The sequence below is a fragment of the Pseudopodoces humilis genome, chromosome 10 (genome assembly GCF_049639895.1).
Source record: "Pseudopodoces humilis isolate 2021_Gansu_Grassland_sample_001 chromosome 10, ASM4963989v1, whole genome shotgun sequence".
NCBI lineage: Eukaryota > Metazoa > Chordata > Aves > Passeriformes > Paridae > Pseudopodoces > Pseudopodoces humilis.
Genome location: NC_142209.1, coordinates 16344382 through 16371261, shown reverse-complemented (window position 1 = coordinate 16371261; position 26880 = coordinate 16344382). Strand labels below are relative to the sequence as shown.

Genomic DNA, 26880 nt, shown 5'->3' with positions numbered 1-26880 from the left:
TTCCTCCATAACCTCTGAAGTAGGTATGGAGCAATGACTGCAACAGATGTGCCTCATCACCACAATGAGGCCCTTCAAGCTTTCCAGTTTTGTCTTGGTTTCTCCTGCATTCTGTTCTACAAAAAAGATGTTCTGCTTGTAATCACTGTCAACCCTCCTAACCATATTCTTGTTAACTTGGAATTGAAGGAATTTCATTTTCACCACAGAAGGACAGTAATTTTCAGAAATGTTGCAAAAATACAATAGATGATATATCATGAATACTTTGTTCCTTGTCTGCAGCAATTTTTCAAGCAGACAAAAAGTTGACATGGCAAATGGACGTATCACTATTAACACTCTCTGTCAACAGATTGTTTTAATAATACCAAAGTTTACCTTGCTGTCTCCAGCTATTCTGTCCCATCACTGTAGTCACAATACTCCTATTTTAAAGCTTGCTTCATTGGTCATTCTGGAGTTTCTTAAAATTTAACACCAAGTTTCTCATGCTGGTTACTGTCAGTAATAAAAGTCTGTAATTAAACTGCAATTCTTGCATTGCTAATATTACCAGCATCATTTCAACAGTAGTGCAATGGGATATTCAGATTCCTTTGCAAACACAATGAACAGTACATTACTGAAAACAAATCACTGGTTCTTATTTGTATGTCTAAAGGACCTTTGTAATGGTTTGTTGATTTATCATGCAGTTCAATAGCCTGATGCAATCTCTTAGTTCCTGCAACATCACAGCTCCCCAGTGCAGCTTGCATAAATAGATTTTAAACTCCTTGTAAAATAAAGTGTAGGTTTCACAGAAATTTAGTGTCTAAAAAAATAGTTTATCCTGGAATTTAATGTAGGAATTTTCAAATTAAATTAATTCTGAAAATTCAGCTAAGTGAGTCTAATTGCTGAATTGATTTTTCTATACAAAGACTACACACCCCTTTCAAAATACCACCCAGTGATCTTCTGGTGAGATTTGGGGAATGGCTATGCAAGACAGCTACAAAGACTATGGAAGTCCCAGCTACTGGATTCCCAAAAGCCCAAGACCAATACATATTAATGAAAAAAATCTAGCAGTTCTTCTCCCAGTCCAGTTCCTATACCTTTTTTTAGGTCCTTGCCATTGTCACAGTGTAATGGAATTCAGTTAAGAGTCCAGCTATGCGATCACAGAATGAGTAAAGCATTGGCAAAACAAGTCACTGATTTTGTTCAGGCTTTGCACCATAAGAGCTGTGTCTGTGTGTGTTGTCTAAGCCCAGCTAGCAACAAGCACGCCACAGCTGCTCACTCACCCACCACCCCAGACTGGCAGAATGGAGAGAAGACTCAAAAGTAAAACCTGTGGGTTGAGATAGAAACAGTTTAATAATTGAAACAAAGTTGAAAAAAAATAGTAAATAATAATAATAAAGATAACAAAAAGAATTAACAAAAATAAAAAGAAGTAATGCACAATACAGTTGCTTAGCACTCACTGACTGATGCCAGACCCCATTCCTGAAGCCTGATCAGCTCCCCCTTCCCACTAACTCCCCAGCTGATGTACTGGGCATGACATTTGATGGTGTGAATATCCCTTTGGCCAGTTCAGGTCACTTGTCCAGCTATGTTCCCTCAGAGCTTTTTTTAATTTTTTGCTCCTTCTCACTGGCAGAACAGGAGACACAAAAAAGTCCTTGATTTAGGATAAATGCAACTTAGAAACAACCAAAATATCAGTGTGCTATCAACATAATTCCCATACTGAATCCAAAACTTAGCAGGGTACCAGGTACTGAGAATAAAATTAACTCTATCCCATCTGAAACCAGGACAACCCATGAGAAGAACATAGAAAGATCATGAAGAACAAAGCACACAGCCTTAAAAAGTCACCTACTGGATCGCTCCTGCTATTGGGAAACCCATCCACTGATTAAAAGATTGCAGAAAAAAGTGAAAAAGGAGACAGCTAGAAAGGAATTCTCCATACTGACTTCTTTTAAAAGAAGTCCTTTATCTACTGTGCTTGAATCCAAGCTGATTGAGCTCCACAGAACAGCATTAGGCCCACCTCCACAGCCCCTCTAGATCAAAAGAGTTTGAAGTAAGTTTGGTGTGACATTGCCAATGTTGTAACATGGAAAGAAAAAGAATGACACAAATAATTATGCCATTGTATATCTGATTGTAAAGGAGCCTCTGAAGCAAAGACTTCTATACTTTGCTTCATAGATTCATCCATGTAATAAATACAAGGTAGACATAAGCAAATAGAATTCCTATTCTAGATGCCACTTCTATAATTGTATTGGGGATTGAATACTTTCAGAACACCACAGATGACTATTGTGGGAAATAAAATAGGAATTACGTTACTTAGCATTTTTCATTTTATTTAAACTGGTGCAATTTCTGTAGACAGAGTAGGTAGGCAGGTATGGAGAGTCACTGCAATTATCCATGATAATCATGATTACCCATGAGCCACAGGTCTTAATCTTCCTCTACTGCAGGTTATTTGGTTTCACAAACTAAGATGTTTCTAAATCTCTCTCTCGATCCCATACTATCTCAAACCAAAAACACCTCCCCCTTCTTACTTGTAAGATTTAAAATACTTATATTATTTATTTATTTTACAGAGTCCTATAAATCTTTTCTTTCAGTAAAAGAAATTAATTCCATTGGAATTTCTTTAAGAGAAAAGCAATTTATTTTTAAAAGACTGAAAATAACCTCTGAGTTACATTACACATATTTCAGAAAATCATTGTTTTAACTCCTCAGCAGGTAGCAGCAAAAAGTTATTTACAATGTCATATTCATCCTCTACTGTATTAAGTAATTTTTTCTTAAATTTCCAATTAAAAAAAAACCCTAGTATTAGATAGTTTTACCATATGGAAGAGTTAATAAGAAAAATCAGCCTGTCTGTTTATTCCAGTTCTTCAGGATCACTTCAGCTGCATCTAGTGTGCTGTCTTTCTGCAAAATAAGGAACAACACTATTAATGGAAGAATGGAGTTCCTGAAAAAGAGTCAGTCATGATTATATAATTTCAAATCAGTATTTGGTTGCTTCAGTTGCATCCTGTAAATATATTTTCAGCCATTTTTTCATTGACAGTTACTTGGTACAAATCTGGACTATACAAAGAATTCAATGATGATTCCTTGAAAATATTTATTAGATATATTTAAAAGAAATAATCTCTGCATTCATTTTATCCCATTTAATGAAAGCAATACTTACATAAATTCATGGCATTAATGCAGTGATGTAACTTAGCAGCTCTGGTTTGGAGACATGCTAGCACACTTTCCTCATCCCTGTGAGTACACTTGGGATTTTTCAATCTCCTTGAAACTATGTTATGCTGTGAAATACTTAAACATAATCCCTCCAAACTGTGTATCTTGGCTCCAGCCTGGTGAGTCATACAGGTAGTCTAACTTGAAACAATTAGTGCTGTTTATCAGCCACAGGTACAACCAGTAACTGCATCCTGGTTGTTACTGGCTCAGTTTATACCATAGACTTTACACCTCATCGAAAGAAGTAACAGAAGGAGAAACTCCCCTTCATTACTGTTTCAGGCTAAGGCTCTGATCTTTACACAGTTCAGGATTTGCACATGTTCCATTATGCTGACTCTGTAACAGAACAATTGGGAAACATCTTAGGGCTTTGGGCTTACCAAAGTTTACTTAGGTGTCCCCAAAGTCTTTCAGCCTTTCAAGAACAGACTCAACAGGGGGTAGAATATGTGCAAAGAGGGTCCTCACAAAATGGCAAAAATCAGCCAATTCACAAAAAAACACATTTTCATTTGTAATTTAAAACTCGTGAAACTATATTTTCAGGCAAGTGAGCTAAATTTGAAGGTGACCTCTTCACTGTTTTTGCTGTTGGACACTGAATGGCTATGGGGCCCACACTGCTATGCAGCTATTCTCTGCTCTGGATTATGGGTATCACATTAATTGACAGCTTACCTGTCTCAATAATTTTCACTGTCTCCACTGGTCAAGAATGTTTTAAAAATCAATACAATAAGCTTAAATGGGCTACCCATCCAGTTGTTTTCTGCCAGTTTCCCTTAGCTGTGCCACCCACACTGATGGCATAAAGTCCCTCAGAAAAAATGACAATTGAAGATACTTTGTGCTGACTTTTACACCAAACTAATTTTATGTTCCTAAAAGCTTTCAATACAAGAGATCCTGGGAAAAATGCAACAGTCAGTGTCTTGCAGATTCCTTTACTGAATTGATTTTCAGGACACAAGTTTACCTTAATGAAGCAAAAACGTATGTATTTTTCAAACTGTTTCTTTGTCTCAGGACCACAGAATGCTGAAAGAGGAATTGCAGACAGCTTCTGAAACATAAAAGAGAAATAGCATTTTCTTATTTGAATGTGTATAAAAAATCTGGTTTAAGTATGATGATTTTATTATTCTGTTTCTATAACTCTCCCTCCCAACACATGAGGGAAAGACAAGGTTCAGCTTTTTATGCACTAGCTTGGCTTTGCTAAATTCAAATTACTTTCCTTAGGTAAATACTTAAAAGGTACTTTTGTACAATTAACACTTAAGCATGCTGAAAGAAAAGTTCTGGGATGTAGCAGAAACCTACAGTGTACATTTTCAACATACTTACCAATATTTTAGTTACACCATTATCGACAACACCAAATATTATTTTGAATGGAACATCTCTACTACATTATTTAATAACTATAGTTGCACTGCTCTTGCTTTCAATAGAAAAGCATTTCTAAAACTAGAGTATGACTAAGACATCTTACCTTAGATGATATCATCCATTTGACAAATTTATAATCATAAGGTTGTTTCTCATCTACATCAGAGAGATCCACATCTAAATGTAAAACAAATATATTGTAAGATTTCCTAGACTCCAGTGGGAAGGCATTCATTAACAGCATTTTATTACAGTTAATACTTAAGAATGAAGATATATGTTTTAATACATAATTTTAAAATTGTACTATAAGAAGTAAAATAGGCCAACAGATTGAACCTTTCCCTTCTGATCTGAGCACTTGCTTTCCATCCAAAGCAAATTCAGACATGCAGCTCAGAAGAAAGCCATGTAATACTCCAAGAAGTCCTGAAGTCTAGGCTATTGGAGGATCAGGGCTATGGAGGGTACTGAAGAGTGCATTTCCTGCATGGCCAGCAATAATCCCTGAAAATTCAGTTTTGTTATCTGTGAAACTGGGCTATGTAAAACTTTCTGACACATGATTAAACTGTGTTATCCTTCTGCGTTTTAACATTCCAGTCTGAATAACAAATGCCATTTAGACCAGTTAGTGAAAAAATGTGTAACTAAAAAAACTTTCCCCTATGGGAATTCTTCCTCTGAAGCTGCCATAACCTGAATTTTCAAAAGGTTTGTAAATTTACAGTGTTTAGAGATCAGAATGCTTCAAAGAGCCTTTAGGGTGTGACTTCAGATTAGGAAAAACAAAGAAACAAACGAAAAAAAGACCAGAAAGAGGAAAATACAAATGGTATGAACTCAGAATATTATCCAGGTGCTTGGCTCTCAAACATTTTCATAATCATAGACATTTTGAAAATACGAATACTCCTTTATCCTCTTTAACAATTTATCAAAGCTTTGCAAAACATGGACAAGTTAGGATCACAAATGCTTTGCTGAAGCTCATAAAATCTACCTTACCAGCTAAGGTGAAACTTAAAATTTCAATCCCAGTTAGTACTCCTGACAACATAAAGCACACATATGTATGCATATGAGATGAGAATATAGTGTAAAATGAAAGCTGCATTTTCTGATTAACCAAATTTATTTTCTACACACTCTTTAATGAACTTTATACTGACTTAACATGGAAACATCAACAATCATAAAGTATCCTCCATCTGGAACGACAGGCTTTAGCCCAGCCTCTTTCAGTAGCTGGGCCATCCGATCACGCTTGCTTTCCAGCTCTCGAGACAGGGAGTGAAAATAGCAGTCTGGGTCATCCATGCGCTTATAGTCTATCCAAAATGCCTGTGCCAAAGCCTCCTGGAAACATAAGGTCCAAAGTACTCATTAACACTTGGTAAACTCACAGACACTTGCATTTCCTGCTGAAATCACATGGATTTTTGTTCAATCCTGGTCCTTGTTAACCAAATCACCACACAAATTACACAAACTACATCTGTAATCTGTTGGTTACTTTGTGCTGTGGCAACACCCAAAACACCCAATCTTTTGCTAGGCGCTAATCATATACAGTAGTCAGAGTCCTTGACACAAGGGTTTACCATCTGACTTACCATCTTTATGAATTGAAGTTAAATTTAATTGTTTGATAATAATATACCATAGAATACTAGACACTAGTAGACAGAACTTTCATTTATATTCTCTAGGAAACCATTAAGATTGTAATTTTTTATGCAAGAAGTAATTTGTAGGTGAAAGATGAAAGAATCTGCAAGACTGATTTTTGTTTTAAATGTCTGGTGAGCTGATCAAATTTGTTTCCTCTTCTTACACCCTAGAATATGCATTTTGACCACTAAAAATTCATTGTTGTGATTATTGTTTAATTACATGAGGCCAACAGCTTTCTTAGAGCATAAAAAATTCTCCTTTGTCCCATCTGTACCTACCTGTAATGGAGTTGGGCAAGTATATAGTGTATTTTGGTGAACAACTTGCAAATGCTTAATCAGGTACTCAGGACCAATGGACCAACCAAGCTGAGGGAGGAAAGCATGCATATATTATACATACGGGCAGTGGTCTTACTAAAAGATAACAAATACCAAAAATTAGCCAATGTCTTGAGTTTTTCTATTTTAAGAATTTGTTTTGATAAATTATTAAGAAAAAAGCTGGTTTGCACAAAGTTTGGTGTATGACACCTTTAAAAAATGGTAGATTTGAGACAACAGTTATAATTTCCCTTAACCCTATCTCTCATAGGATACTAAGCAAACTTTTAACTCTTCATATGACAAGGGTTAGAAATCAAACTGAACATTTATTATTTATCTAATTGGTTTAGAACCTTTCCATCTCTTAAGCTCCTGTGTCAAAGCCGGTTTGAATATAAAAAGCTCACTACTGAATCATATATGCTGTGGTTCAGTTTGAACACAGATGATGAAGAATTTAGTTGCCAATTTATTTTTTTTTCACTTTCTAATACATATTTAAAAGACAAGATGGGAAAACGGGGAAGTTAAAATATCATAATATCCATGTCTTCTCCAAGAATCTTTACTGATGTTGAACAAATATTATTGTGGTGGCTTTTTAGTAATTTATGTTCACAAGAGTTTATTAATTAAGAGACAGAAAGATAATTAAGACATGGGTGTTAAAGATAGGTAATTGCTCCAACTGAATGGTATTGTCTCATTTTGGAGACATGAAGATTTGCCAGAAACTTTCAGAACACAGGTTATAAAAACAGAGGAGTTTTTAGAATAATAAATGAATTCTGTTATTTATATAACTCATTTATATTGATTCTTCTTACCTTCCAACCAGTTACACTGTATGTTTTCCCAGCACTTCCTATAGTTACTGTTCTTTCCCACATACCTGGCAACGTAGCTGTACATAAAATAAAATTAATTTGGTACAGGTGCACTCACATATTCCATGTAGTTTGAAGAACTGCACTGCCCCTAGCTCAGAGCTGTATGTTCATTGCAGCATCTTAAGCAAACAATGAGAATATTCTAAAATTATAGCAATTGTAACAAATGAGAAAGGATGGGCCAGTGCTTTTTAGCATGAAAAGAAAGTAAGGATTAATGAAAGGAGAAAGAAGAGACAGAAAATAAGAGGTACAGTTTGAAAACTAAATGTTAGTTATCCTCAGAAAAAATGCACAATTATCCATAAGAAAAATATGATCTAAGGCTACCCATTCAGATTATTTCTGATGCCTGGTAATAGTACTATATACAACATTAACTCAGGCACTGCAACCCAGTTTACTAGAATTGTCCAGTTCAGTGTCACTGGCCATCTCAGACATCAGAAAAATAAAATAATTGCTAAGACGTCTAACCCAGAACCAAACAACAGAACACCACAAAAACTAGCAGAGTGAGTAAATAAATTATGCTGTATTGTACAATTTGAATAGGCCTGAGACTGGCTGACAATAGCAGTTAGCTAAAATGTCTGCAAGGATTAAGGGATTCACAGAGGCCTGTCTCTGTCTTTGTAGTTGTATCTGATAGGAGACCAAAATTCTTTGTTTCCTTTCCAAGGAGATGACAGAGCAAAGGTCTCTTCCTGTAGTTTGCAATATTTTTTTTCCTCTATACAGCTGCTGCAAAGCTCTACTTGGACTCTAACTTAATTAATTTCAAAGATTTTCCAAATTAAACCCCTGCACTTCACAATGAAGTTTTTGTGGCAATTATCTGTATTAGACATGATATAAATCTTTCAGTTATTTCAAAACATGTATTGCAATTTTTTGAGCAAACTTACCAAGAAGAGAAACTAAACGGCATGAAAGAAACAGATTTCCCATGAGCCTACCCATACTCAACTACCCTGTGACCTTGAAAAGAAAAGGTTTGAACATATCTACCCTATCTTCTACTGAGCTAGGCTAAGTGTATAGATCACTTCCTAGAGGCATCCAAACTAGCTCCCACAGACTGCAAAAAGAATTGGCTTTCAAAGCTAATGGCCTCTAGCAAGACTGTTTTGCCACATAGTCACAGGAATTCGAGCAATAGCAGCTGCACAAGGGCACAGAGAAAGAAGCAGCTCCATTGCTTCAGAAACAAGTTTTAAACAGAGAGGGAAATTACCCCATGCCACTTGGCAGCCATATATGACATCATACAACACCATAACCAAGTCTCACTACAATTTAAAAACTAATGAAGTGCAAACTAGCATATAATAAGCCTGTTACCTGGGCTGGTACTCAGCTTGTTGAGTGGCTTGTTCAGAATCCTCAGTTATGAGGTGCAATCTCTAAATCTGTCAGTGTAACCCTAATCATTATGCAGAGGAAGTCCATGTTTTTCCAGAAGTCAGATGATGTGAAACATGATGAAGTGCTCTACACTACAGAAAACTGCTTTAGTGACAGTACAAAGACTGTACTAATTTTATGATCTGTGGCTAGCCATCCCTGCTAAATTGTATCAAGGAACAACTATCAGATCCTGCAAATTGATGCAATATCCATTTTGTATCTCCCACAAAAAAAACACCTCACTGCATTGGATAGAATATTAGGGGTATTTATGGAGGTAGAGGTTATTATGGAAACACAAGTGTTTATAAATAGGGAAATAACACATTCATATTTATTGCATTATTTTTGTAGACTTAAAATTAATAAGGAATATCAGAAACTTAAGTAAAAAAAGAGCAGAGCCTGCTTCTTTCACTCATGTAATGTTATTGTTTACAGCGTTACCCTGAAAGTTCTAGAGTACTTTTAACACTAAAGTTAAAGATGGTATCATGGGATCTGTTAGAGAATCTGTACCTAAATGTAGTCAACTAACTTTCTGGGCTTTAAATTGCGTTTTCTTTATATAGTAATTTTACATTTAGTACTAAATTACAGAATGCCTTTTGTTCAACTGGAAATGTTTTGGTTTGAAGCATTAAGATGCTGATGACAATGGAGTTACTGCATCTTAAGAATTCACCACCTGTCCATAAGATGAAGTGTAGCTGACAATGTGTTTGGACCTGCTGCTGTTGAAAAGGAAAAGGGATTACCTTACACCACACACAAAGATTTTGATTCTGAAGATAGCCTTGCTTGAAATGCTAAGGCCATGAAACACCTGCTAAGCCCATGTAGAAATCTTTAATCTAACTTTCACTTTGCAACAGGGACACATGATCAGTTACTGTCAAGTAACCTGTTAGGAAGCAGTGACTCAGATTACTATCACATTAATTTACCCAAAATGTTCTCCTTCTTCTGCGTCTGAATGTCTTTGAAACAGTATCACTATCAAGGTAACCACAACAGCCATGGAATTAGGTCACCCTCAAAATAGACTCACAGACTATGCATGGCCAATACAATCAGTGTACTGCAGCTGGATGATCAGCAGCTGTGCAGCTGAGCTAACAAGTATTGCAAGATCATTTAGATACAATTCTCTATTACTCATAAGATTCAATTTTCATAGTGAGGTGGCCCTCACCAATGGATTTTATTGTCACTCTACAAATATGGAATTGAAGCAAAGTTATTCAGCATTCAACCAGTGGCAGAGCCAGGAAAAAAGGTAAGTCTTTTCATGTGTAATTTCTACTTAAGTGTCTTGATTTCATTGTTTAACCTTAATTATGTGCCTCTATTCCACATGACTGAAATGTGCCTTCAATAAGTACATCAGAACAGGTAGCTCATCATCAGAAACAAAGTATCTGTACATATGAGAAGGAAGTTCTGGACTTTTCAAATAAACCAGCAGAGCCAACCCAAGGTGACCTGACAAGAAGCTTTCACAGAAATGCATAGCTGTAGCATTATAGAGCTGGCAAAGGAGTTCAGTAACTTGCACTAGGTTAAATTGTTCTGAGGCAGTGGGAGTGATTCTACTAACTTCAGTGAACCTTGGATCAAGTGAAACAAGAGGATCAGGAACCTGGCATCATTATTTATTCATTTGTTTGTTCTTGCAATGACGCTTTACCCCTGTAGCAACACTACCTGAAGATTTAACAGGCTTTCATACTACACTTACAGGATTTAATTCACTGAATTCAATGTTCAGTATATAACCCTGTCTCCATCCTTTGGAGGTTCAGCACTCATGCACTATCTCCACAATGACCTTTATACTATTTTTCAGTTTTTATTATTAGGGGAGCAAAAATAATTGTGTACCTCATTGTCCATCTCCCTCGCTGATTATCTCTACAAAGCTTTGAGAAGGAAGTTCTAATTCCTGTTCCTTCTATTAGCTCTTCAGCAAAGCACTGTCTAATACACATACAGTAACAGCAGCTACATTTGTATGGTCAACGAAGTAACTGAATAAGGACAGCAAATTCATATGATCATAACTGACAAGCATCAGTCCCACTGGTTTCTATGGATAGCTGCTCCAGAGTCACTTAAGAGCTTTGGAAATTCTATTTGGAAATTATTATTTAAAATATTTTTTAGAAAAGAGAGGGGCTCTCCTCCTTAGAGCCTAAACATTGAAAAATTTCAAAGCTTGAAGTCTGAGCTTCTTCCAGCAAGCATTATCCTTGGTCTCAGAATCATTCCACAACCACTTCTAAGATGCCACAAAAAATCAATACCTATTTTAATGTGTTTCTTCCCTTTATACACTAGCCATTCATACACCTCATCACTGATGCACAGGGTGTCGTGCTTAATACAGAGATCAGCTATTACTTGGAGCTCTTCTTGGGTAAAAACCTGGGATACAGAAAAAGTAAAGGAAAATACATTAATCACAGTATTTAAGGCATTCTTTGAAATTAAAGTGGTGTTAATGTAGGACTCTTACCTTGCCTATCGGGTTGTGTGGAGTATTCAGAATAATTGCTTTTGTTTTGGAATTGAATTTATTTGCAAGTTCAGCAGGATCTAAGACCCAATCAGCACTAGATGCAGAGTTTCCATCATTTTTCTAAAGAAAACCAATAAAACACAAAACCACAATAAATTCATGCACAGCTTTAATACATGTTGCAGCCTAAAGAAACCTCAACTTATCACCCTCAAACACTTTCATAACCATATGTGACAACCTATCCAATCTTGCTTACCTGAGAGAACGTAATTCTAGGAACAGGTAAACTATTATGATAGTGGCTGTCCTCTCCTGGCCACTGTCTGTCTTAATGCCCCTGCAGGAATTAGTTTCCAGGATCTTACTGCACATATGCTGATCATTACAGTGTGTAATGCAGAAAGCGCAGTCACGTGGCAGGAGAGCTTACAGCCTTGCCAGACAGTAGAGCAAGTGTGTGCTTGCTTGACTGAAAAGACTGATTACCACTGGGGATTCAAGGTCTTTTTCTTCTCCTTAAACTAATGAAAATCGTCTAAGAGTTAAAAATCTGCACTACTGAGTCTCTGGAGTTTATATACTACATGATACAAGTATCCCTGAGGTATTACACATGGTTAAGAAGTTTGGGCCTGTTGTTACAGAGAACATAGAGCTACCCTTCTACTACCCTTCTGACACCTGCAATGACTGGGAGAGGGCCACACTGAAAACAAGGGTGTGAAACAGAAAATACTTGTAGGTTCCCCGTCATTTGAAACATCCCTAGAAGGTGGGCATCCAGAGGGACAGCTTCACCTAGTACCACTGCAGTCCTGGAGGTTTTGTCACTCTGTGTTGTTCTGATTTCATGGTGGTTCTGCAACAGTCCTGCCCAAAGAGCCCTTCAGCCCTTCCCATGCAAGGCTGCCAGTTGCACAAGGCACAGTTGGCATACAGAGCAATCCTCGCAAGCTGTGGGCATAATGCCAGCAGTACCAATTTGACAATTAACCCATAGCCTATTTAACAATAAAGGAAATAGTAATTCTTGTATGCACAGCAAATACAACTACTACATGATCAGTCCTTATTTAGCAAGCATATTTTGGAAAAGAAACTGTATTCTGTCATTGTAGGAATTGCTGCAGGGATCAGGCAGCAAATCTCTTGAAAACCAACTGACAGAAATCACACTGATACGTGGATCCCCCTTCCATAATTTGCACTGAAAACTGAAGAAAGCAGTTTTAATCAGCTTTCAAAATGCACAAATTAAAGCAAATAAGAAACCTTCTCCAACACTAATAAAATATTCTAGCTCTTTTGGATTATCATTGTCTCAGACTTGCACTGTAGCAATCTATCTCATTTTTACATAATTTAATATTATGAAAAACAATACAGGAAAGCATCATATAGGTGTTCATCAAACTGTACTGAATATGAATGAAAATCTTTATATAATTAGTAATTTTTAAAAAGTTACTTACACATCTGAGTGGGATAAAAACAGGCTTTGCACCCGCCATCTTTACCATTGGCTCATAACAGTCATAAAATGGCTCTATTATTATTACCTGAAATTACAATCATCAGTATCAGAAACAAAGAGTTTAGTGTGCATGATACCATCATATTTCTACATTTACCTTGGTGCCATAACTTGATAATGTTTCTGGCACTCCAGGTTTAAGGTTATAACATTGCAGAATATTCCTCCTTTTAAGAGTACAACACAATAATGCCCTCAGGCTAAGTATGATAAGCACTACTCATTTTTGACAACACAAACAGGCTGTTTTTCTATAGTTACACATTACAACTATTGAGTTATAATAAGAATGTTTGGGTCCTACACACAGATTTGAAGGTGCAAGGCAAAGATGGGAAATAGCAATAGCAAATTACTGAACCACAGCAGAGCTGCTCTAATTATGCCCATGAAATTCCAAGATTTACAAGTATCTAGAGATCTCAGAAGAAGTTAAGTCCTCAAATTGTATCAGACAAAAATTCTCAGGTAAAGAATGAGGACAAACTCCAGAAAAACTGCACAGAGACTAGAAAATAGGAAAACAAAACAAACAGAAAACCCCACTAAAAGCAAAGGCTAATAGAACTATTCCAAGCAAAAGAGAAGTGACTATCAGAGCAACAGAAAAGCAAGATGAGAATACAATATACAAGTGAAACAAAACACTGAAAGCAAAATACATGATAACACAAAAAAGGTTTTGTGCTGCTATGGATGGAAATATTCCCCTAAAATGACTTTTAATATCATTGTCAAAAAGGCATATGTTAGTAATAGTGAAGAGTCAAGTTATCACAGCTAGTACAGTAAACTAACAAGCTTTCCTGCTATCTACACTGCCACTGTGCAATGGCCCAAAACAGAACCTGATACACAATGGTTACCCAAACTCCCAATAATTCTTTGTGCCACCCTTAGCTGTCTGTTGCAGACAACAGCCCACATGTTTTCTCAGATAAGAAATCAGTGTGTATTGTGTCACCTAACAGTAACAGTGATAGAGAAACTGCCACAGATACCCTAAGTGTGAAAAAAGGTATTTGTAGGTTGATGAGTGACAGGAAGACCCCAAGGATAGTCTCCTAATCACAGCTTCTGAAACTGTAAGTCAGATGTACAACTGTAAAAAATCAAACCAATAGGGACAGAAAGAAGCCCCAACATTAACTTATATTTAGAAGTAAACAAATAAGAAAAAGAGAAAGATTCTCATGTCTGCAAGTACACATGAATATTTCCAATAAAAACTTACTTCATCTCCCTCTTCAATTAGTGCCTGTATTGTACTAAAGAGAGATCCATAAGCTCCCACAGTCACCAGGATATCTGTGAGAGGGTCAATCTTTCTTCCACAAACTTTCTCATAGACTTGAGACAAGGCTTTCACCAGTGATGGATGTCCCTGTTCAAAATAAAAAAAAAAGTAACCAATTAGAGTGTTCCTGACAATGTATAAAACCCGTGTTTGGGCTTTTTTCCACTTGTGTCAAACTATTACATTTTGAAATAGAAAAACGCAACATTAGCCCTCAGTGTTAATGGCTGTTAGCAGGGTTTAAACAATTTACACACTAGGAAAGAAAATTATTTTCAATTTATTTGTATCTACTAGGAAATTCTATTTCTATCTGGTGCTTTTTAATTTCTTTCATATTATCACATCTCAGAGTAGGTCCAGATAGCCTATAGCAAAGCTAGGACAAGAGACAGAAGGAGAGAAGGGAGTAGTCTGACACCAATCCACCCTCACCTTCTTTTGAGTCTTTCAGCTCTTTCTGTTTCCTTCCTTATCTTTCAACTAAAAGTATTTGGTACAAGGAAAATATTTCTATTGTATTTATATATTGCTGATAAATAGCACTTGTGACCAAAATATTTATATAGTATAATATATGTATACAGTATAAAATATTTATATATATATGTTTATATATGACTATATATATATATATATATATATATATATAGTCACATGCCAAATCTCAGAGTACTATTCGCCATTTGTGTCCTCTCCAGGGACATGACAGTTAACACACTCTTCTCAAAATGTGCAAATAAAAAGAAAGGAAACATCCAATCAAGTTCATATACAACATGGAAATAAGAAGGCACAATTCTATTTATTCAGGAAAACTGCAGGATTCCTACTTTAAAAATATTTTTTTCTTTTGAGATACCTGGTAGAAATAGAAAACAGCTCCTTGAGAAAATGCGACTATGTAACAAAAATTCTCTCATATATTGAACATTATATCTCAACACACAAGGCATTAAATCATGAACCATTCTGTAAACAAAAACATTACCATAAATTAAGACTTACAAATCATTGCTGATTCAAATGACAGCCATTTCTTGCCACAAACCAGGCAGCAAGATAGGAATGCTGCAGCACCCAAGCCACATAAGGCCACTCTCTGGTCCTACAGTCATTGAGAGTTCTGAGTTTAGCTGAGACAATTGTCTCAATTATCAGATGCATGGGCATCATTCATTCTCGCCACCTGTGCTACCACAAATAGTTCTGCTCAAAACCTTAGAAGTGCAGAAGTTTATAAATTAAATACAAAGGTTGAATATGGGAATATTAGTAAAAAATCCTCTTTAATTACTATCAGCAGTTTATCTGTCATTATCCATAATTATCATGGGAATTCTCAAACCATTTGGATATAAAGAACAAAGTGACAGAAATAAATACTGAATAATTGCATGCATTAGGAAAACTATATTTATGCTTGATTTGCAAATAGTTTTACAGAATCAGTCTGCAAATATTTGTCAGAAGGTAGACTTGGCATGGTTTCAGCTTGAGACAGAGTTAATGTTCTTAGTATCTGGTAAAGTGTGTTACAGTGCAGCAGCCACACAAGACTGCAGCCCATGTTCTCTACAACCTTGTCCATTGTGCCCAGGCTTCTCCAAAACCTTGTCTTGTTGGTGAACAAAGACTTTTCAGATACCTTATTGTGGGTAAGGAACATACTAATGCTTAGGCCAGAAGTTCACTTAATTCAGGATATCATGTGCATGTATCTGACATAAAATAATTGCTTTATTCTTTCAAGTCCACATAGAATTTTTTGTTACATTGTGTGTATCTTTATATGTATGTATGTATGTATGTATTTTGTATTTGCAGAGACTCTTTGTACATAGCTAAAGGTCCCTGTTGATTTTGTGGCTTGTCCTTAGACCTGCTGTGTCACCTAGAGCTGCCCAGTGATGACTGGGTTGTGGCTGATTATGGTGAGCTTTGCTGAGCCTGACTTGTGGACTGACTTCCTGGCTTGATCTCAGGTGAGCTGAGCTGACTCAGCCAGTATCTCTGGGCATGCCTTGCTCCACAGGACACAATTGCCCAGACCTCCACTCTGCTCACTGTGAGAGCTTGTCCCTAGGGAAGTGCTGGCCACTGCTGCTCCCCATCATTTCTAATCCATGTGGCCTCTCAGAGAACAGGCAGAAAATTATGTAGGAATATGCACACTGTGATGCTACAACTACCAACAGAGTTTCTGGCCTACTGGTCTATACATTGCTCTTCTGCCCCTGTTGCATAACATAGTCAGCTTGAAAAATACTTGATAGACTCCTTAGGGTCTTGTAGCAGTCCTGGCACATGATTCTTATTTGGGCAATACAGTTTATCACAAAACAGAAGACAGACAAACCAAACAAGGAAGTGGTCATACTAAAACAGTAGCTGTCCCCTGGAATACCCTGCCTTGGACAATGATAAATGCCACATACTCACATCCAGATCAAGACAGAAACTCTACAAGCCAGTTTACAGAATGGGTAATGAATGTATTCCAGAGGCAAAAACTTCTTGTTTCCATCCTCTCCTAGTCTACACTGAAACTTGCTAAGTTCTGTGGGTGAATTTCTTCTTGATCCTAGAGGTGGTGTCTCAAGTGGTATCAAGTATTTCTCATTCTCCCATTGTACTGTCTGATTCATGTTCCCACTGACCAAAGTCAGAGGTAAATGTATAACCTACACTCTTTAAACAGGATCAACTCCTCAGAGACAGTCTATCCCAGACCTGCTCTACCATTTTGCTCTTGCTGAAGGATTCTGCCTCAAAGAAGCCTATACAGAGGAAGTTCATTAGTAACAGTTAAGGCTACTAGATCTACTTAATTTGGGATATAAGACTATGATCTATAGATAAAACTAATTTAAAGTCAATTTTTTTTTTCCTTGTGGTACATTTTCCTCTGAATCTGGGTCCTGGAGTTCCACATTACTTACAAAGCCTCGGGTGTACTGGTTCAGTCTGTCCATTGCTGCCACCTTTGCCAGCTCTTCTTTAACATAGCTGGGAGGGGATATATCAGGAAGGCCTTGACCAAGATTAACAATTGAGGGATCTGCTGCCACTTTTGTAAATTCAACCCTGGAGGGAAAAACAACTTAAAGTTAACATACAAGATAAAATTATATTTTTATTCATTAGCATTAGAAGGCAAAGCAAAAGTATTTCAGTTTGCCAAATTTGCAGCAGTGGGAACAGGTTTAAGTAGAATGCTCACATGGAGAGCTGAGGGCTGAAGTAATGTCAGTGACCACAGAAGTCAGAGGACACCCAAGAAAAGGCTGATATTCTCCATCCACAGAATAACTTTTCTACCAGAAGTATACTCAGATGTGCAAATAAAGAAATACACACTTACTCTGGACATAGGCAAAAATTGAATTCCAGGCACATTAAATGTCTTATAGGTTAAATTCAGTCAATTGACTACCCAGTCACTTCAGAGTGCTACAATTTTTTAAAATCATTTTAGGCAACAGACTGTTTCAGGCTGCCTATTAACTGTTCCTAGTAGCCTGCAGGATCCTTGAACAATTTTTCTTTCCTCCCTTCACAGATCAGCTTTACATTTTACTCTTTCCTCCACACTGAAATGTTAACAAGATTTATGAAACAAAACAACCCTCCTCCCATCTTTACCCTCCCCACATAGCATCACAGTTCTGTCAAAAATAAATACAAATTGCTAAAAATTACCTTGAGGCTGAATATTAAAATACCTTGTGTATATGTACACACAACTAATGCAACACATACATACAACTAAGGTAAGCTCAAAATAGTCTTTTCACCAACTAAGAAAATTCCATATTTATCATTGGTGGCAATATTGTTTTAAGACCAATTTAATACTTAGAAAAAGATGTATTAAAAATAATGAGCTGAACTATAAAACAAGTATAATGGCTTTAAAAAAATCTGTCTTCTTTGGTAAACACAAATAAGGTGTAATTGAAATACATTACTCAACAGAATTAACATTTATATTTGAAAATCAGCTATACTACCAAGCCCATAAGTTATACTTGTCTTACATGGCTTAACAGATGAAGAGCTCAAGTCTAATATTTAAAGCTCAAAAATAACAATTAATCAAACCTTTAATTGAATTTAATTCACTGCTTCTAAACAGGTGCCAAATATATTCCAGCAGAGATAGCAACTGCCATGTATCTTATTATTGGCAGTAATTATCTTTTTGGAAAGAAAATACATCAGCCAAAGACATTTTCTGAAATTTGCAGATATTTTCTTCTTACTTACCACACATTGCTATCAAGGCCTTCAATTCGTCTTGTATTTTTGTGTCTGAAGGGCATTGTCTGCAAGATCAAAATACACAGACAGAAGGGTTTTGTTGAAAAAGACAAAGTATGATATTCTTGGATTCAGCATGAAAACCCTCATTCAGGCTTTCTCAAAGATACCATTGCCAGCTGAATTCGGTAGTTACACAAAATTATAGACATGCTCTTTCATTAAAGCTTCCATAATAGCTTGACTTCAGACTAACAAGAAAATAAGCAAAAATGTCCTAAATTCTCATTTGTCCTTGTCTAAATCCACTAAACTTTCAGCAAGGATGGAGGAAGGGCATAATTTAGCTCAATAGCTTTAAAAGAAAAAAAATAGTGTACATACTTTCTTTTTCTTTTCTACTATATACTAACAGCTTAAAGACTATGCTATTTCTAGTCCAATTCCTGCTCAATCCAGCTTGGAAAGTATGTATTTGGAATGGAATTTTATTTGTTAAATTGATGGGTAAGAAGAAAATAGCAAAGACATTTTTTATTTTCATTCAGATTTTTTAAACTTTAAAATATTTATAATATAATATTTAGAGCACAGAAAAACCACATCAGAATATTTATTTTCTGTATATTCATACCTCAAACTGGAAAACTTTAAAATAGGTTTGTGATGACTACTCTATATGAAGGCAGAGGAAAACCTACTGATAATTGTGATATTTGTAAGCCAAAAATGAAAAGGAAGTTAGGAAAAAGAAACTCAAATTTATTTCTATGTGCAAACAAAAAAGGTGCAAGCTCATATATATCTTTGCAAACTAGCTTGATACCAGAAAAAAAATTACATGGAAATTACATAGTTCCTCAACACTCCAGACACTCCTGTTTCTCTGAGTCAAGCTACAGATTTTTAGTTACTTTTACAACTGCCAGCTATTGTTATTACCAGAAAGATTTAAAAACCATATTCTAGGCAGCAGATTCTGAGATGAAAATGTCTGCATTACCATGACACTCAAGTTTCAATTTTGAATCCATAGAAATTACTCCCAGTAGACACAGTATGCTGCAGGTCTGTGCTTGCACTCAACCTGCTTAGAGTAATGAAGCCATCTCATACATTGTGATATGAACAATGGGAAGCTATAAAATTAAACAGAATCTTCTCTGCTCCTATGTCTTCTCAACACATCTGATTCTGACCTCATCTTTGTGACACGAACACCAGAGGAATCAAACACAGAACACTTTTAGTTGTCCTCAGGAATAAAACCTTTAAGATAACTAGACGGGTCAAGCCAGATTTCTTAGCACAGAACAGGAGGGAGTTAAGGGAGAGTCCTGACTAGGTAATCTGTATTGCATTTATTTAAAAACATACATATTGTTTATAAGATTAATCCAATTTTACAGTGTATGTTTTGGTAAATATGATTAATGTTTGGCTGTACTTTAAAAATACAAACAACACAGGTAATACTTACACTAAGACACACACACACGTGTCTTTTCTTTTACATGCTAGACTATTTCTTGTAGAGGAAGGACTAAGACTCACCTCAAATCTTGCTAATTAACAATGAGAATTCTGTATGCTGCCATGAGTAAATTCGTTCCATGCACTGCCTCTCCTTAAATTGTTTCAATTTGCTAAAAGGTAAACGCTTATCAACTGCAGGACTTTTATAATTAACTATAATGTAAATTTTAACTGCATTGAGTAACCTTCCTAGCTAAAAATGTAGTGATAATAAAATAAGCCTTCACCTTACTGTTCCACACTATATAAGTTTCAGTATTTAACAATTCAAGTCTTTCTACATATTTCTTTCTTACGTCTTGGAACTAGTTTTAAAACAATAGTAGGACTTGCATTAGTTTTACAGATTCAGATTACAGCTGGGTTCAGGTCAACCTTGCTCCTTCGGGGAAGCCAACTAATTAGCTGAGATTTCAAAATGAAACCTTCATTGGCATTCTTTTTTCCAGAAGTTCACGACAAATCTTAAGACACTTTTTTCTTTCAGCCCAGTTATGTCATCACCCGATAATCTCCAATCCATTTCTAGGTGCAAGGCTAGGATTTCCAGGAGTCAAAGATGGGTGTTAAGCAGGAGAGCCAGGTCTTCATCAAGCTCTAGATGACCTCTTACTTTCCCTAACACTTTCTAACAAGGGAAGTATAGGAAATTGAGAGATGGGGGACATCCGAGTTGAGATCGGAAGCAAATTTTATTGAGTATACAAGGCGTTTATATAGGATTTTACTTGTATGGAACTTATACAGGATTCTATTTTTGGTAACAATTGCCCATTTGGGTACACATTCTTCATGACCTCAATTACGTGGTAATCATTAGAAAGCTTCACAACATATCTCTTGGTCACTTCTACCCCAGGGAGTAGTTATCTGTGTCTGTTTCTCTCATGGCTTCTGTTTGATTAGGCCTAAGATACTAGGCTTCTTTATCAGTCCATTGTGGTCTCTGTTTTATTTCCTTTAGGAAGCACCTGATAGAAAGCCAGGTGCTGCTTGTACTTATCTTTTTTCTTAATTCAGAGAGACTTGTAATGAAATTGAATGTCACTAAGCTTAATAATGTTGGAAGCAAACACTCTGACACAGTACACATACAAACTCTAGAATACACTGTCAGGAGCTACAACTTAAGCCAAGATCTTAAGAAAATTAAAATTAAAAACCAAAACAAACAACCAATATTAAATTTGAGGACATTTAATGTGAATATTCAGCTCACTTAAACAGAATATAAATACATACAGCACATGAAAAACTGACTTGGGCAAAAGCTGACCTACAAAGTGGCTTGCACACTAAAAGAAACTTATCACACAGGCAAAATATGCTACAACTTTCCAGCATAATGCTTCAAGCATCTGTTTTGAAGGATCTGTGCCTTAGTTGACCCAGTTTGTTGACTAGATGAACTGGGAACACAATTTACATTCCGGTGCTCTGTACAGAATGCAGAGTGTCACCTCCAGCTGCCTGTCATGTTGCAAAGCTGTTTTCTCTCAACATAACTGGAAGACTTAAAATGAAGTTACACAATCTTATAAGCAGTTAAGCTGGGAAATTGAGAAGATTCTATATAAAATTAAGTTTAAGGTACTTGTAGACCCCTCGTTATTGCAGCATCAAGAAGTAACATTACTCTCATACCATTAAAGGAAAACTGAGATAAAAAGAAATAAATTGTCTTACCAAAAGCCTGTGATAAAGCTGAGATTGAACCTGTCTCCTGTATTTCAAGCTTCTCTCTAAAAGCTAGGCAATCTTTCTGGTGTGATATGTGCTAGATGTGACTTTAAAGACTGAAAAGGATACACAAAGCAATAATCACCAAATTCTCCTATGATAGTGTGGTTAATTTTTGATGGATTCAGATACCTTATTCTTGATAGCAAATGTTTTTATCTATAACAAGAAATAAAACACAGCTAAAGCATACATATTTGCAACATTGCAAAATTAGTGCACTTCTAAAACATAGCATGAAATAGTTTTCTCTATGGAGCTGAAGGAATACTTACTGCAGAGGTGGAATATTTGATGGATCTGGAAAGCAAATCTGTTCTTAGCTGGCATGTTCTAATGCCATGGCAACAGAAGTTTCGGGAAGCAAGAAACATGCCTGCATAATAAATAAGTGACCTGAAAAACCTTACAGATTCTAGGAAGGAGTTCCTACACATCACTAAGAAATTTTAAAGTAAGATCCTCTCCTCTTCCCCACAGTGATTTCGTTTCAATTAAGTAAGTGCTACTAAATTATTACCTTGTCACAGTTGTAAGCATAGAGGATGAAACTCTCTAATTGACTGAAAAATGTTTCTGAGCGTCATCTAAAAGGAAAGTTTCCTTTATTTGACAACACTAATCTTCTTTTCTTTGAATAACAGCTAAGACTAATGTAATTCAAGCTTCAAAGTCTCTGTTAGAATTCTTGTGAAAATGTGTTTGTGCAATAAAAATTGCTGTTAAAATTGCTAATGTAGAATAGAAGAAGAGCCAATTTTTTAAAAAGTTATACATCTTTAAAACTGGTCTCCATTTCCAAGTGTTTCAAATCAGGTATGCTGAAATCAGGATAATTAAGATAATCAGTCACACTGGAGAAGGAGGCCTATGAACTTTATGTAACTACACAAAGTTTTGTCACAGTCACTTGGCAAACATTAAATATCGCCCATGGCTGAAAGCAGCTAGAAAAGACACTTTGTGTAGAGTAACAGATCATTCACAGTCTGGAGAAAATGTGTCCTGTAAATTAATAACTACCAAAAAGGAAGTAGGAACTGGTACTTCAGACAACTATTTCCGGAAGATACTTTAAAACATATATATTAGATCACATTGCCACAATGGCTGAAATGTGTTAGAAACATGTAACCCACAAATCTAATTTCAGAAACATAGTAGCCACAGCAGTAGAATTATTAACTCTGTTTTCCATAGTTTTCTCATTAATGGGTATGTAACTTCCGTTTTCCCCCTGACTTTGCTACCTGAGAAGGGGAAGAGAACAAAAAAAGGAAAAATGATACTATTTGTATTAGAAACAAAGGAACGCCATTGCCTCTTAAAACAATACCATGCAAGCTTCGTGAACAGAAAGAAAAAAGGTAAATCAATAACACAGTAAAATATGATGTTTTCATTAAGAAGAATGTTTTTAGTCCAGCAAGAAAGAGTCCTTTGCACTTACTAACTAATAGAAAAGGCCAATCAAAGGTGCCTCAATGCATAGGTTTTAAAAGTGTGTTGATTTTGCATTTCTCTTACTCCGGTGCTACAAACTCATTTTCACTTCTGAAATTAGGGTCTTTCTCACATAGTTCTGTGTTGTGGATAATTCAATTAGACCTTCAAAGTACCCCCATAATCCCATTTCATTTAGCAATCTGCAAATTTGTATTAAATCTGTAAAAAATTAATTTGTATTAAATCTGTAAGATTTAATGTATCTGTAAATGTTCATTTACAAGAAGAAACTCTGCTAATCTGAGGTCGAACAAAAGTAAACAGCAAGTAAATCTTTGACACTAGCCATCAGATAATCTGAAAGACACAAAAGAAATACATGTGTTTAAAAAATACCTGAAAATCCATTTTAAGTGATTTCTAATAATACCACTTAGCATATTCAAGGTTATCGTTGAGAATAACTATGTTAAATCAAAAAGATCATGAAGGTCTCTATTTCTCCCTTTGTTTAAGGTCACAAAAGCTACTTGTGTAATGTACTGATGCTGTCTTAAAATGTGACCATGACATCGGTGATATTCCCTCAGGGTCAGACCAAAGACAGCATAATTCTTGCAGCCCACTGTGAACACTTGCAGTAGTTAGCTAGCACAGAGAGACAAACATGCATATCTTTGCCTGTTTCATTTTGTATTGAGAAACAGAAAAATTAAACAAAAAATGTGCAAGCTTTACATGCAGAACTAACTTAAAAGTAAGAAAAATTACTGACAGTTGTAAATATTTCCAGCATTAGTGCCATGGTGCACTGAAAAACAGAACCGTTATTTGACATGAGGCAATCACACAAAATCACCACACTGCATGAGCAGCAGCAGACCTGTATAACTGTGGCGTGGTCAGTCTCTGTGAGTGCCTAAAATACCTGTAGAAAACATTATATCCACCTTTAATACCACAGAACTGTAGAAACTGAAAAAACTTTATGAGGAACATAATGGAAATTACTTTTCTGAACAGCCTCAATAAGAATGGGCAGTGGCATGTAACACTTCCCCCACTGTTTCTCTTTGTGACACTTTTCCTGTGAAAACTGAACAGCATTTATTCAGACTCAAGAGACAAAACTACTGGCCATCATATGAAAAAGTCTTCTATAAAGTACTTTTATGACTTCTTTTATTCTCATCCTTGAGTGGATGAGAAAAGAGGCATTTTTAGAAATAAAAGAACATTGAACCTAAGTGGAGTGAGTACCTCTGCTTAGGCTGCTCTGGGATGTAAAGGGAAGGGCCTCCTCAGTATAACCGGATACTCTCCCACACACTGATCTCCAAAAAAAGACAAGACCTACTCTTTTTTTCCAAACACACACATTCCCATTATAATTTTATATGTCATGTTAAGACATACCACAGGCTCAAGAGAATTATTTCCTGTTACTTCTATGATGAATGCATTCTCAATCATTACCCTGTATTTGTTTTAGCAAAACCAAGTATGTGTAAGGCACATCAATGAGATGTTTATATTATCCTAAGTTAAGTTATTATCATTGGGATACAAAGTTTCTTCCAGATCAGGCAAGTTACACAATGCCAGGCAACTAGAGAAGTACTGCAAGCCCCATTTCAACTCTCTTCAGGATTTATAAGGTCCTTAAAACACAGAAAATGCACTGATCTTTGCAGGAGAATTAAAAGGTAGTATTAATTTCTTTCTTAGTTTTATTAATAGTTTTTTTTCAATCTTGGAGTCAGCCATCAGCATTTTGGCCAAGAGTCATGTCTGCTAAACCCAGAAATTAAATTAGGAATTATTTTCATCCCATTCTAATTTTCAGTGCTCTGAAGCACTCATGTCCTCCTGGAATTCAGGCTTGCATGAGAGAAATCAGGAAAATTAGCATGTTAGAGGAAAAGGGATAACAAAGGGCTACTTCTACAGCTTTCTGTATTTTTAGGGGAGTGAGAAGCAAGCAAGGCTACCAGAAAGGTCAGTGCATACATGTTTTTTAGTGGGTAGGAAGACACATTCTGGTTGCTAATTGTGTGGAAACTCAGGTTTGGTACTTCAACTAGACTGGAAGATACAGGTGGACTTGATCATGGGAAATAGATGAATACATCTGTGTACTAACAATCATTTAGTTCATGCTGCGCTTTTTAATTGTTCCAGCATAGATACAACCTCTGAATTGTAGGCTCTTCTGCTCCCTTCACAGCTGCCCAACCTCCTGGTCATACAGGACATCCCTGACACTGGGATGCTGCTGAACCTCTGGGGCATTTTATAAAAAGTTACAATTTTGTAATGAATTGACTTTTTCCCATTTTAAACAAAAGGCCAAATGCTGCTGTTCCTTCATTTTTGAGCTTCAGTTATTCCATCTCTAGAAAAACCATGTCACAGAGCTTGAACAACACTTGATCAGACCCCTTAAGCTGCTGCATTTTTTCAGGTAACAAATAGTCTCATTTTACTGTGGAGCCTCAGTAACAAACATTACTAGAAACACTAAATGCCTGTCTGCCACCACAGTAATGTCATGAGGTAAATATAATGCCTGTTATATTTGTGTTTGGCTTAATATTTTTTGGATACCCAAACCTGGAAAATGTTACACCTCACATAAATGCTGTCAAGTCTTTGAAGGACTGTCTTCCTATTGTCTAGAGGATGAAAGCCTTGGAGAAAGAAAAGGTGCCATTTTACCAGTGGAGGGCTCTCCAGGACTTTTTTCCCTGCTTAGATGGCTTATTGACCCAAGAAAACTGTTGCCAAAATCACTGTACTCAGGGAAGCTGGGCAAGGGACTGAACTTAAAAACTGCTGTATGAGAAAGATTTATCATAGTAGTCAACATTTTGTCATTACTTATTCCATAATCTACAAGGAATTGAGCAAATTGTGTGCGAACAAATAAATTTTACCATACGGATTGAGGAGCAGTATGAGGTTGTGGGTTTTTTTTCTTACTTTTTTTTTGTTCCCCTCGTAGAGCAGCTCTACCATGTAGCCACTCCGTGTTGCGCTTACGCTCCCACCCACACGTATCTCCAACCTGGAGCACGGGGTTGGGGAGGCCGGAACCTGCTGGGCACCAACACCGCCCACTCTCACCCACAGGCCCCTCGGTCAGAGCCGGGGCTCCCCGGGCCCGGCCCAGCCGCTCTGCGGGACAACAAACACGGCCATCCCGAGCTCGGGCTGGGAGCCGCTTCTCCCGCAGGGGCTCGGCAGAGAGAGGCCCCGAGAGCAGCGCCTCCGCCCCGGCCGGCGCCGCCACACTCACCGGCCTGACACCGCCTCCGCCGCCCGCCGCGATCCCTGCCGATGGGGAGGGGCCGCCCTCTGAGGGGCGGAGAGCGGCCATCCCTCCCGTTCCTCCAGTCCGAGGGCCGGAGAGCGCCCGTCCCTCCCGTCTCGCCGCTCTGAGGGGCGGAGAGCGGCCATCCCTGCTGTCCCTGCAGGCCGAGGGCCGGAGAGCGCCCGTCCCGCCCGTCCCGCCGTGCGGGTGAGGAGCTGCTGAGGGCGAG

At 36.9% G+C, this 26880-nt stretch overlaps 1 protein-coding gene across 6 annotated transcripts; it reads right to left on the bottom strand.

Moving 5' to 3' along the window:
* Window positions 1–1467: 1467 nt before the first annotated feature.
* Window positions 1468–26753, bottom strand: KYAT3 (kynurenine aminotransferase 3). Of its 6 annotated transcripts, XM_014250808.2 has the most exons (15): window positions 26637–26679; window positions 24222–24266; window positions 22168–22268; window positions 18623–18681; window positions 17296–17440; window positions 14291–14440; window positions 12995–13081; window positions 11517–11639; window positions 11305–11425; window positions 7526–7602; window positions 6651–6740; window positions 5868–6054; window positions 4799–4872; window positions 4280–4366; window positions 1468–2970 (listed from the first exon to the last, which is right to left on the bottom strand). In XM_014250808.2, exons 3-15 carry the CDS (start codon window positions 22264–22266, stop codon window positions 2908–2910), a joined length of 1362 nt encoding a protein of 453 aa, XP_014106283.2. In that variant the 5' UTR covers window positions 22267–22268; window positions 24222–24266; window positions 26637–26679; the 3' UTR covers window positions 1468–2907. The 6 variants fall into 6 exon arrangements, with proteins under 6 accessions (XP_014106283.2, XP_014106284.2, XP_014106286.2 ...); XM_014250809.2 differs by lacking the exon at window positions 24222–24266 and having other exon boundaries at window positions 26637–26753; XM_014250811.2 differs by lacking the exons at window positions 22168–22268; window positions 24222–24266 and having other exon boundaries at window positions 26637–26720.
* Window positions 26754–26880: the final 127 nt, after the last annotated feature.

Bases quoted from the DNA above. Each gene is read 5' to 3' on its own strand.
- KYAT3 (XM_014250807.2), bottom strand. From the start codon at position 22,329: ATGTGTAGGAACTCCTTCCTAGAATCTGTAAGGTTTTTCAGGTCACTT. The intron at 4,873-5,867 runs GTCAGTATAAAG...TTTTACATTTAG, and splicing joins TGTTGATGTTTCCATGTTAA to ATGTGGATCTCTCTGATGTA. The intron at 2,971-4,279 runs GTAAACTTGTGT...CTTATTTTGCAG, and splicing joins TACGTTTTTGCTTCATTAAG to AAAGACAGCACACTAGATGC.